At 41.8% G+C, this 13,435-nt stretch overlaps 1 protein-coding gene across 7 annotated transcripts; it reads left to right on the top strand.

Annotated features, from left to right (window-relative positions):
- Nucleotides 1-1,335: 1,335 nt before the first annotated feature.
- Nucleotides 1,336-11,804, top strand: nrsn1 (neurensin 1). 7 transcript variants are annotated; one of them, XM_030371349.1, is made up of 7 exons: nucleotides 1,340-1,490; nucleotides 2,500-2,579; nucleotides 3,785-3,896; nucleotides 4,328-4,420; nucleotides 4,589-4,707; nucleotides 8,603-8,778; nucleotides 9,382-11,804. In XM_030371349.1, the coding sequence occupies exons 2-7, from the start codon at nucleotides 2,551-2,553 to the stop codon at nucleotides 9,483-9,485; spliced, it is 633 nt and encodes a 210-aa protein (XP_030227209.1). In that variant the 5' UTR covers nucleotides 1,340-1,490; nucleotides 2,500-2,550; the 3' UTR covers nucleotides 9,486-11,804. The 7 variants fall into 7 exon arrangements, with proteins under 7 accessions (XP_030227211.1, XP_030227209.1, XP_030227210.1 ...); XM_030371350.1 differs by having other exon boundaries at nucleotides 1,340-1,480; XM_030371351.1 differs by lacking the exon at nucleotides 2,500-2,579 and having other exon boundaries at nucleotides 1,336-1,490.
- The last annotated feature ends 1,631 nt before the right edge of the window (nucleotides 11,805-13,435 follow it).

The raw sequence follows: 13,435 nt of genomic DNA on the forward strand, positions 1-13,435 counted from the left end.
ATGAATCAAAACCTTTGCAATGTCAATACATCACGCAAAGACGATCGCACACTCACACACAAACACAAAAACTCACTCTACACACACACACACACACACACACACACACACACACACACACACACACACACACACACACACACACACACACACACACACACACACATACACACACACACACACACACACACACAAACACACTTTCTCTAGCTGATCTAACTTTCCATCCACAGTCTAGAAGGTTCTGCTCTGCCCTAAAGAGTCCTCCATTACAACGTCTGTTTAACGAGGGTAAAGTTACAGCTGGAGTCGGTACGGGAGGATGATTCACCCTCCGCAGGAACGGCCAGTCGGTGACTAACGCGCGTCTTCACACTGTAGACGTCAATATCAGCTCTAAAAATAGACCGTCTTGGAATGTGACCGGATGCTGCGTACTGTAGAATACGAGGTTCTCTCTCTCTCTCTCTCTCTCTCTCTCTCTCTCTCTCTCTCTCTCTCTCTCGCTCTCGCTCTCGCTCTCTCTCTCGCTCTCTCTCTCTCTCAACACCAGCCATGTTAGGGTCTTGTAGAGTTGTTTGTTGTAGAAATAATTGACCAGCTATTGTCTCCGTCATATCATTCTTATGTATCAGGCATAAACATTGAGCCAATGTTATTTGTAACGATGAGCCAATTACATTAAAGTATCAGTAATAGGATTAGTAACTGCTCACCGCAGACTGTTTATCCAATCAGCTTCATATAAGCACACGCTCTTCTCAGATGAACCGGGCTGGAGTCAGACATGCGGCCTGTAATCAATGTATGTCTGTCTGTCTGTCTGTCTGTCTGTCTGAAGGAATACATTTTATTCATTCTTAATCCAGGCATACAGGGGAACAACTCCAGTGACCAACGAAGCATATGCTGAAGAAACAGCATCTCAAAAAGCACACAGACATGAACAAAATCCCAACCCATCAGCAAATTTGATACTGTCTGTATGCATGTATGTATGTATGTATGAACATATAGTATTACTTAGTTAAAGCCAGAAAGATAAAATATGTGTCTTAATGTATGTCTGTATATTTGAATGAATTAATATGTGTGTGCCTGCATCATTTGTATATATTGTAGCCTATATGTGTATGTAGGCCTATTAGGATCAGGTTGTTATTGTCTCCGATTTTTATTAACCTTTAAATGCCATTTTTTTTATTAAGCATTTATTTAAACTAATCATTTGCTCTTAATTTGATTACCTTGTATGCCACACATGAAAAACCGGTCCTTGAGGTTTTCATCCTAATTACCGTTACGGGAGCGCATGCGCATTAAACAATCGGAAATGTGAATCACATCGCACAGAGAGGAAGCAGAGGGAGGGAGGGGGAGCGAGCGAGCGAGAGAGCGACAGACAGATAGGTGGTCCATAGTGTAGAGAGTGATGGGACCTGGCTAACGGAACAGCAGCGAGTGATCACTCTCCCAGCCGGTAATGACAGGTAGAAGAGTATTGTTTTATTGCGATCAGCATGATTCATTCGTTATATCTTACACGATTAAGTTGCGTCTTTACCTCGCATTTAAAAGAGGACATTGCATTGCTTTCTTCTATGAATCGTAACCACTCTTCTGACGATGTCAAACTGTGGAAGTGAAATACGCGCAGGAAATAAATAAACAGCGGAGGAAATATGATCATGCGATTATTAAGTTTAAATAGATATTCTCTTCTGGGCGTCGATAGCCTCTTGCATATGCACTGCTTGTTTTGTGGCGTTCCTAACTGTATTAGGCCTACTTTGCATTGGATGACCTCTTAAAACGCACGCTTTGTGATTTGTTTCCCTTTTCGATCGATTTGTAAAACTGTATAACCTCGATTCGTTTTTAATGCGTCATGTTTAGAAGCGAAATGCAAAACATAAACCGTGCGTGTGTCTATTCGCGCCCCAAGGGGGTTGGGAGGACATGGGCTCTGTGTTCACGAGGCGTCACGCATGACGTCTGTGTTTTGAGGCTTTCTTCAGAGGACATTTCAGCACCATGGATAGCTCCATGTTCTAAACATAGAATATAACATCCCAACCGTCACACAAACGTGTTTTTACATTGATGAATCCATCAATCTTATCCAAAAGATTTAAAAGATTAAAGGATGGCTGATTTCAGATAACGTTTAGTTCATCGCAGCACTGAAATAGGGTATCAAGAGATTTCCTGCTGAGTAAAATGCACCAGCCTTTTTGTGATTCAATATAATACTTATAATAGCCTACGTATGCAAGTATCGATACATCTTTCTTATGACTTCTCGCAAAATATACATTTAACTACGTTTAACTACTAACAAATGTCCATGTGTCAACATAATGCAGAAAAGGCTTTCACATTATTAGCGTAGGCCTACTGGTAGTAGGGCTTCATTGACGGAGTATAGCCCCATGGGAGAGAACCAGTTCATACTCTTCACACAAGTTACTGATATACAAATTTTCTATTCTCTTGCAGTAACCAATGGCAACCGGTCAGTTATTTCTCACACCCTGAGATGAATAAGGGATGCTTCCGGCATACGCTGTTCAACCAATGTAACACCATTATATGCTTGTAGAATGTAATGGCTATGATGCATTTAAAAAACACTTCCACACTAACAGGGTAGTGTGTGTGTGTGTGTGTGTGTGTGTGTGTGTGTGTGTGTGTGTGTGTGTGTGTGTGTATGTGTATGTGTATGTGTGTGTGTGTGTGTGTGTGTGCGTGTGGTATGCCATCACAGCTGAATATCACTGTTGGCATTACAGACGCTGCTAAACTATCTTAGGGTTGAGGAGCAGTCTCTCTCTTTGACCTCTAATGTATCTTTGCATTAGCACAGACACTCTAGCAACCAACTGAGTTTCTGCAGAGTTGTTTGTGTGTGTTGTAGTGTATGCGCACGCGTGTCTGTCTGGGTGTGTGTGTGTGTGTTTTAATAACAGCCGAACGCAGCTGTGGCAACCAAAGGAAATTGAGATTCACCGGGAGCAGAACTGAGAGAGCAGTAATAGGAAATGCAATGAGCTGTAAAATACCAGGATCCCGAAGGATATGGCAGAAAGTACAAAACCTTGTAACAAATCCCAAAGAATCATTGTCTGGTAAAAGCTATTTGGGTCTTTATCGAACAGCCTATACAAAGTAACTGAGGCTTAACCTTTTGTTGTTTTCAGGTCAACTTTAAATTTCTAAAGTTTTCAGTTCATTAAACATAATTGCTGCTCATCAATGCTAACATATTTGTAACTACAGATACATTCATACAATCAATACTACCTATTCCAATCAATATTATGTTAATTATTGTGTTATGCAATGTCTTTTTTGAATAAATGGGGGTCCATTTTATTGCAGATGGGTCCCCACCTAAGGAGTGGTGCAACTCTGCATTCTATATGCATGCGTTAAAACATTGTGCTCGTGGTTGTAAATCGTGTGCTTGTTCATGTGTGAATTATGCTGCTGGGGAAGAGTGTGGGAGACACAGAGAGAGATAAATGGGCATAAGGGAGATTGAGATGGAGAGAAAATATAAACAGAATATATAATTGACAGATTGATCAGACGGAGAAAGAGAGACATAGAAACAGAAGGAGATGGAGAGAGGAAAAACATTTTGGGTACATGGAAGGCAATGTGCCACAGATATTGATCCATGTTTGGCTATATCTTCCTTAAGGTCTTTACTGTACTCTACACCAGTCAAACATTGTGTATTTTGCTGCGTGTGTGTACATGTGGGTGTGTGTGTGTGCAGACAGAAGGGAAGGATGACTTCTTGTCCTGAGATCTGTGGGTCGGAATACACTGAGCAAGCCCAGGCCGGGGTCAACTGCCAGCAGTACGGAGTTCGCTCATACCTACACCAGGTAGACACGCACGTGCACATACACGCATGTACATTCATGCACACACGTTCATTCATGCATTCAAGGACGTGCTCATGCATGCACATTCATGCACGCACACAATGCCTGCACGCCTACAGACACAAAGATTACTTGCATAAACAAATGTGAACAGAGGACCGCTGAAGGGTGACTCATCACATGGATTTCAGTCAGTAGAAATATTGTGTATTTCACTATTTCCATAATGGACACACAATTCTCCATTCAAACGCATGCATCCGCCTTTGGGCACATTTACGAGGTCTTTCATAACAAACTAACAAAGTGCTTACAGGCAGAACTATAAATCCAATCGGAGAAATAGAAAGTCAAACCTTTCTGGTTAGCAATGACATAAACATGTGTTGAATATGGCAATGACCTAAATCACTTTCTCCTGCACACTCCAGTTTTACGAGGAATGCACCGCCACGGTCTGGGAACGTGATGAAGATTTTCAGATTCAGAGATCGCCTAGTCGGTGGAGCTCTGTTCTCTGGAAGGTGAGAGTTCGGCCTCATGTCTGCCCTGGTGAAGGGCTCTCAGAAACAGCTCCTGTGCCATTTGGAATTCTGACCATTTCGGTTTGATATTAACAGCAATCCCAACATTCATTATAACATTTGTGAGACTAGCCTGGTTCACGCCCACTCCCGTTTCTCTCCCTTTAGGTCTGTCTCACGTTCGGAACCCTGATCATGTTAGCAGGACTCATAGCTCTCCTGGTGGGCTACGCAACGCCAGCCCGCATCGAGGCCTTCGGGGCAGATGACCTCCTCTTTGTCGACAGGTATCGTAGAGAGAACTGGGTCCGTTATACTCACTCAACGCCAGATCCTGTTTGGTTTACTAGTATCTCGGGTCGTTCAGGATTCTATACTGTTGTTTGCCAACCTGAAAATAGATATTAAGGTAAACTACGAAAGCCTCAAATACGCAATGACATTACATTGATTGTACAAGGAAAGGCATTTTGGCAACCAGTACAAAGCTGGAACAGTACAAGTAATTAAATTAGATGCAGTGTAGGTAATGGCGGATATATATACTTTACAGATTAAGTGGAATTCAATATCAATTAGTGGCAAGCAACATTTGGGCAGGGGCAGAATTGTTATTTATGTCTTTACAAGCTCAGTCAACAAACATTCTCACTGTAGCTTTTACTCACCAATAGCTGAAGCTTGGCAATGCCATTTCTAACAAATAACGCTCAAATAGCTCCTAAATCTTACCCACAGCACCTTGCGTATTAAGGTAGGCTGCCAGGAAAATAATGTTTAGAGTAATAAAAATAGGCTACAATTCGATAGTATGCTACAAACAGCAATAAATATGTCTTCAAAAAAGCCAACTATGTTTTTCGAGAACATCAATTTTGGGTGTACTATTCTGGGCTGTGGAGGAAGGGGACCACAGTTTGGGTCATTTGCCATAAAGCTGTTTCCCAGCAACACCACAAACACATTCAAAACAAAACCTTGCTCATATCACACTACTACTGCTTCTATAGTAACATAGGACTTGGTGAACTGTGCACACATTATGACTTCAGGACCCAATAACAAACTACATAAAAGTCAAAACCACATAGAAAACAGTACAGCTTGCATCTTAACATTATTCAAAGCTGAGTGTTTCTACTGCCAACTGTTAGGAACTGGCTCAGGTTAGGGAACAAAATAAGTATGTTTACAAAGAAATAGAGTTTCAAAGGTAAGCTGCAGTGTAGGTAATGGCGGATATATATACTTTACAGATTAAGTGGAATTCAATATCAATTAGTGGCAAGCAACATTTGGGCAGGGGCAGAATTGTTATTTATGTCTTTACAAGCTCAGTCAACAAACATTCTCACTATAGCTTTTACTCACCAATAGCTGAAGCTTGGCAATGCCATTTCTAACAAATAACGCTCAAATAGCTCCTAAATCTTACCCACAGCACCTTGCGTATTAAGGTAGGCTGCCAGGAAAATAATGTTTAGAGTAATAAAAATAGGCTACAATTCGATAGTATGCTACAAACAGCAATAAATATGTCTTCAAAAAAGCCAACTATGTTTTTCGAGAACATCAATTTTGGGTGTACTATTCTGGGCTGTGGAGGAAGGGGACCACAGTTTGGGTCATTTGCCATAAAGCTGTTTCCCAGCAACACCACAAACACATTCAAAACAAAACCTTGCTCATATCACACTACTACTGCTTCTATAGTAACATAGGACTTGGTGAACTGTGCACACATTATGACTTCAGGACCCAATAACAAACTACATAAAAGTCAAAACCACATAGAAAACAGTACAGCTTGCATCTTAACATTATTCAAAGCTGAGTGTTTCTACTGCCAACTGTTAGGAACTGGCTCAGGTTAGGGAACAAAATAAGTATGTTTACAAAGAAATAGAGTTTCAAAGGTTATTTATTATATTCACAGCCACAAATAAAATACAAGCAAGGACATACATGTATGCATGTTATAAGTAATTCATCGTGTCTTTGAGTTAGTGGACTGAACAGTGTGTGAATGTTGAAATGAGAACATGTCATCGGTAACTTACTGGTGGAATCCTGAAATACAAAACAGATAAGAGCATCAGCTAGGGATTCAAACCAATGATCTGAAAAAGACTTGAGCACAGTTGAACCATCTCAGCAAAAGATCCCATCTCCCTCTGCCTATTGGCAAACCAGTTAGGACAGGACAGGCAGATATCACACAACCTACCTGAAGCAAATGGTTGCTTTTAGGGTTTAGGGTTGCCTGTCTACGACTTTTACAGCTCAACCAAAAACACTTTGAATATACCTTTGAGACCTCCCCCCCCCTCAGCCCTGCAAGTCCACTTCCTGCTAGGATGCATACCTGAAAGAGCAAACACCAGATGGACACGACAGGATCAGACCAATTAAAAAATTATAATCAACTAGGTCATATGGGAAAGCATCCTTAATCCCCCCATCCCAACTCATGAAAGGTCCTGGGAATTCAGCTCACAAAAGTAGTAGTCACTACAGGTGGAAATCAAGAACCCTTTCACCAAAAGCAAATGGCCTATGTTCTACATGTCAACCACAGCAAATGTAACTTAAAAGGTGACATTTTATTCCACCAGGGGTGAGCGTGATTAGCCATTACAAGGTGTTTTGAAAATCTGACTTTTCTGACATCACAAGTGGGCGTGCCCACCTAGATGTCTGTTGGAAAGATCATTCTACCAGCCTACCCAGCGGTCTATAGCAAACGCTGCTCATCTATCCTTCTAGATGGACACGCTCACTAGTGATGTCAGATGAGGCATCACTCATCTGACATCACTAGTGTAATCGGCTAATAAAAACGGCTTGTAATCGGCTAATCACCCTCACAGCTGGTGGCATAATATGTCACATTTAAGCTCTTGCCTTGCCCAATGTCAGTTATGCGAATTATTGCCCAAAAGCCATTCTTGCAGTGCACATGGCTTGCATAACGACACATGCTGGGTAGGCAGCCACACCACCTGGTACATTATTACCAGCCCCATTTGTGACCCAGAGATCGGCCATGTTTGCAGTAAGGTGCACTAATGCATCCCCTATCTATTGCCTGTTTATTCTACGTTTCTTAACATGCCACCAGGTGTGGCGTGATTAGTCGTTATAAGCCGTTTTGGAAATCTGCCCCTTATGACATCACAGGTGAGCGTGTCCACCTAGATCTGTGCTGGATAGATGTGCAACATTTGCTACAGTCCACTGGGTAGGCTGGAAGACTGATCTATCCAGCCCACATCTAGGTGGACACGCCCACCTGTGATGTCAGAAGGGGAAGATTTCCAAAACGGCTTGTAATGGCTAATCACATCGCACCTGGTGGCATGCCATGGGACCTTTAAACAAATATTCATACATACATTCTATGACAAAGGATAAACAACACTTTTTAAACTGTCCAATGGTGTTTTAAATATGCCATTTATTCAGACATAACTTTTGACTTCCAACTGTGCTACAGTTGGAATTTTTTCCCAAACACCAAAAAACACTCCAAGAAACTCCAGTAAGTAAAACACAAGTAATCTAGGACAGACCCAAATAGCTCTACAAATACATTTCCAAAACACCACAACCAAACAGAATATTCCAAGACTCTCAACAGTGGCATTCAAGTCATTTGTTCTCAAATTGAACTACAATGAAATGCAATTAAATTTAAACAACCAAACAAACATTATCCTTGACAAACTTTATATAAACATACATAATCATACAAACAAATCAGGGCAAAAATTACTAAACAATACAGAAATTTGACTTAACATCCCAAATCTTTGACAAAACATCCCTCAATTGCCTTGCAGGAATCGTGACATTACCTACTCTTCAATAGCTCCAGACATCATTGCAGAAAGTGCATGTTGAGTGTTTAGTGTTGAGAAACCTTGCAGGCGTGTGTGATCAGCTTTAATGACTACGGGGGGATGTGGCTATCAGTGAACAAGTTTGTGATTGGCATATGTTAACTTACGTGCATATACCATCAACAACCCTGGGTAATATATGGTCATATTTAGTATACATAAAGTATTAAATATAAAGTACACGACACAATCATAAATGTTACGATACACCCAAAAATATATTGATATTACAATCAAAACTATATATTTCTTTATTTTGCTTTCTTTTCTACTCCCCCAGCCATGCAGTGAGTTTCAACCGGGCTCTGGATGTTTGCAAGCTGACTGGAGCTGTGCTGTTCTGCGTGGGGGGAACCTCCATGGCCGTCGGGTTCCTGCTGTCTGCGTTCGCCAAGAGCTACTCCAAAGAAGAGCTGTACCTCCAGCACAAGTTTAAAGAGAGGCTGGGGACTGTTGGTATGCTAGCAAGCATTAGATGTGGTTGTTGTTGGCCTTTTCTGTCGTTTGTTGCAGCTTTGCTTCACTCATGCTAGGTTCAGGATACTAATGCAATGCAAGGATTGTTGTGATGTATACAGTTCTGCTAAACGTCTTCCTTAATTCTTCAGGATTAGATGCATGATTCTTCATTGTCATGATAAAGAAGAATGAACATGGACTATTACACATCGTTCATATGCCTCATAGCATAATTGCCATATTTTAAGGTTAGATGACTTAGGCAGATAGTGATTATGGAATGTAAAACCCACTCTGATTTGCTAAGGTTATGAACCAATGAGTCACTGGGATTCGGCCGCATTAGGAGAGTAGAGTTAGGTAAGATATCACAATTTGGCCAAAATATGATTTATGCTTGAGGATAACAACATTAAAAACATGTGTTGGTAATTTTAAAGCCACATGTGGCTTTTTCCACATGAATCAAAAACAAACGTAAACGTAATGAAATCCGATTTCGATTCAAACATTTGTGAACAACAAACTAAGGAACGTTCCGCAAACCCTTATTTCTCTGGCTAATGTCGCTGTGTGTTTTCCTCCTTGTTGCCATGACAGGTAATCCCATCACAAGATCTCCAACCCCTGGGGACGGGAAGGTTCCGGTCACTCTGTCTAAGGTTCAGAACATCCAGCCGCTGAGCAGGAAATCAGACACCTGACAGCCGCCCAAATGAAGTGATAACATCAAGGAAGGAAGAAAGATAGATATATAGATACATAGATATATATATTGGTGTGTGTGTGCGAGTGTGTGTGTGTGTGTGTGTGTGTGTGTGCGCGTATGTTTGAGTTCATTTTTGTGGCTTTTCGAAAGGTCATTTTACATCAGCGGGTGCTGCTGCTCTTTCCTTGGTCCATGGAAGGTTTAAGGAGGGCTCAATGAATAACTACTGAGCACAGCGATGGAATTATTCAAGTAGGCAGAAAGACAGCGCAAAATATCCCATACATCCGTCTTCAGAAGTAGCTTAGCCGCCATGGGGCCCTGTTTCCCTGTTCAAACCCCTAGTTGGGATTACAGACACGCACTCTGACCCAGACGATCCTATCTCTGATTGGATAACTGCTGACGACGGCCGCAGGAATCAAAATAAGACTAGAACAAACAGCAAACAAACAATCTGTTAGACGTGAGTTTGTAGAAGTGTTAGTGTGCTTGTGTGCGCGCGCGTGTGTGTGTGTGTGCGCGTGTGTGTACACAACTGCTTTTCATGGACACATTCCCATAGCATACATACCCAAAGTGGGGGCCATTCGTTATTGATTCCTCAAAAGCCGACCAAACTCGGACTAGAACACACGTGAGAGCAGACTTGACCTAATAGGAAGGGCACATGTCTCACTGACATTTTTATCCGGTCCACTAAAGGCCTCGGGCCCCGTCTCTGTCAGGGGATGATCAATAAACCAGATGAGACAGACGGCTATTGAAAAGGTGAACAAACGGGGGGCCTGGATGCGGCGGTGGGCCGATAGAGTCGTGTCCGTCAGTCCGCATTGCTGCCAACGAGAGCTTAGCAGAGACATAGTAGATAGAGAGCACGAGGTGATACAACAATTAGCATTGTTTCCCCCTGCTATGATTTCAGGATTTTAAAGCGGAAGCACTCCCACATAGACACACACACACAGATAAAGATACACACATCCCCCACCTTTCAAAATGTTCAACTTTCCTCCACTATTAAATATTCATGCACAGGTGCACGCCTCTTCCCCTCACACCCACACAGTCCACCCACCCTTCTCCTCACATTACATATTAATTTGCGATCTCACAGAAAGGCAGGACAAACACACGCGAGGATGCAGCAGTAGCAGCATCCACAGCCATGAGAGTCATGTCAATGGAGATGACGGGATGCATAATAGATTGGTGAGAAGCAGAGAAGCAGAGTCGCCCCAGCATCGCTGCTGTCCACCACACCGACCATGATAACCATGAATGCATGATGGATTCATAAGTCACGGACATGCTCAGCTTGGGCGGACCCACATGTGCACTCCCATCATGAACCCGTTTTGAATTGAATTACAGAGGCGGTGTGTTTGTCATGGATGGTGGCTCGGAGGCTGACGCCATGGTAACATCAGTCATGTAGTTGATGTACCAATGTCTTGCTTGACATTTATTTTCTTATGTATTATATTTTTATTTATTTTTATGTTCCATCTGTACTTATTGTTATGTAAGATGTGTTTCGGTTAACAAATAGAAACATTTGGGAGTGTAAGTGAAAACACGGCACTTTAAGAAGAACATTTACGGATCAAGTTCACAGTTAGACGTCGACTGGGTTGAGTTGGACTGGGATGAGTCATTGTGATTCTTGTTTAGGGGTTTCAAAACAGGGTGCCATTCATGCAGTCAGCTTAATACACCTACGAACACGAACACCGCGGGCAAACAAACTGTAAGATGACCTTTTGACCTTGTCCCACTAACCAACACCTTCTGTTACAGTGGTACGGTGATATCTTTCTCCTTTGAATTACTTTGAACCATAGCTGCGAGACTGCCATCGGACCAAATTGGTGTGTGTGTGATATTACATCTATAGATGATTATATGGACATAACTAAATAGGACAACACCATTTAAGCTGCAAAATAACAAGACATACACAGGACATTATGTGAGGGACAGAATTCCTTGAAAAGAGTCTGGACGATCAGTTCATGGTCAGTAAATGTGTTGACTCGTAGTAACATGTCATGTAAAATAAAGAGTTTCAGTTTCCTTGTCATATAAGTTACAATCTATATTTTTTTGCTCTTTACTCCTCGAATCAGTAGTTAATGTTAAACACTTGAAGACTCGTCTGATATAATTGTTAGGCTGTGATTCTCATCGTTTAAGCCAATGACTGTAGGAATACAGGAATAACTAACTATGTGTGAGACCTGTCTTGAAGACATGGTTAATGCAATGCAGAAATGTTGAAGAAACTTGTCAAATTAAAGTTTTGAAATCACAACTGCTGCCCAGAGCTGCTTTTGTTCATCAATTATAATCTTGGATCATCGCCCATGTGTGTATCAAATGACCTCAAGGTACATTCAGCAATGCCTCACCAAGATACTTTTGGATTGAGTACAACGACTGTGCCAAGTGTGGAAAAGCTTGGAGCCATTTGACAACATACCTTATGTAACGCATGTATTGTTCTTAAAATGCATATTCTGAAAAGGAACAGACATAGCATATGCGCATTTGTTTCTGCAAAATAAAACCGCAGCAGGCCTACATGGAAATATATGTGACGTTATATTTGTTAAACGAAAATGTCAGAAAGAAATATTTAAAAATGGAAGAGATATGATTAAGTGATCATTTGAAAATTAGATAATAAACAAACTCTTGTGTATCACCACAAATCCTCCACCAACATATTCTTGATTTCGAAACAATGTAATTTAATTTAATGTATTGTTTACACATTTATTTAAAATGTCCAAAATCTGAAACCATTTGAAGATGCCTCAAAGATAGAAGGCAGCTTCTCATCTTTGTTCTCTCTGTGTTCAGCTGCATGTGCGCTTTGTGCACATGTGCTTTGGACCAGCGTGCACATAGAGTACAATTTGAACTGAACACAAAAGTGCAGGCATGTCTCCTGTTGAGCGCTGAGACACCAACGAAACGTTAGACCATAACATCACCCTCAGTCTGCATGTCAGTAACTGCAGTTGGATGTGCAATTTGTAGTATGATCACTGATGCACATGCACACGCACCTGCACACCCATAGACACATACACACATACACACATAAACACACCCACACCCACACACACACACACACACACACACACACACACACACACACACACACACACACACACACACGCCTTAAGCGCTCCTTGTGAGGATGGATGAGGCTTCCAGAAATAGAACCTTATGGATCATTAAGTTTACTGGTGGAAGTGTATGACTCACACACATCAGACTGGCGTCTCTTCCAAACACACAATCGTGCTGCCTCTCGCTCTCACTATCTCTGTCTCTGTCTGACTCTCTTTGTCTCTCTCTCTCTCTCTCTCTCTCTCTCTCTCTCTCTCTCTCTCTCTCTCTCTCTCTCTCTCTCTCTCTCTCTCTCTCTCTCTCTCTCTCTCTCTCTCTCTCTCTCCTTTCCACCCTTAATTGTTCTGCCACTGGGTTGCTATGATGGACACAAAGCACATCACTGGCTGGATCCAGATTCACTCCGATTGGCTGCAGCAGTCATAGAAACTGATTTGGTTAAGAGACGCTGTCTTCCGGTTGGTCGGCAGGTGGGGTGGGGTGGGGTAGGTGCATGAGAAGCAGGGTTCTGTTAACCCAACCAGGGTTGTGCTAATGGTTAGGGCCTCCAAAGTATCATGTGTTTCATTTAAACTCCAAATTGCTGTTGATTTCAGGAAATACCTATCCTGACATCGCCAGAACAAATTTGAAAATGCCTATTAGCCTCGAAACCTTTCCAAGTTCCTTTTAGATTTCCAAGGGTGTTATAAATCGGCCAAAAAAAGAGGTGTAATTTGATAGGCCTACAACCAATCAGAGCAAGGAAACTTGTGACACATCAGCTGCAGCCATCTTGGTCGTTGATGAAAATGCCTCAATGGC

This window comes from Gadus morhua, chromosome 11 (genome assembly GCF_902167405.1).
Source record: "Gadus morhua chromosome 11, gadMor3.0, whole genome shotgun sequence".
In the NCBI taxonomy this organism is placed as follows: Eukaryota; Metazoa; Chordata; class Actinopteri; order Gadiformes; family Gadidae; genus Gadus; species Gadus morhua.

Excerpts from the sequence above, each read along its gene's own strand:
- nrsn1 (XM_030371349.1), top strand. The coding sequence starts at position 2,551 with ATGCTTCCGGCATACGCTGTTCAACCAAT. Across the intron at positions 4,421-4,588 it reads GGAGCTCTGTTCTCTGGAAG|GTCTGTCTCACGTTCGGAAC; the intron begins GTGAGAGTTCGG and ends CTCTCCCTTTAG. Across the intron at positions 4,708-8,602 it reads GACCTCCTCTTTGTCGACAG|CCATGCAGTGAGTTTCAACC; the intron begins GTATCGTAGAGA and ends CTACTCCCCCAG.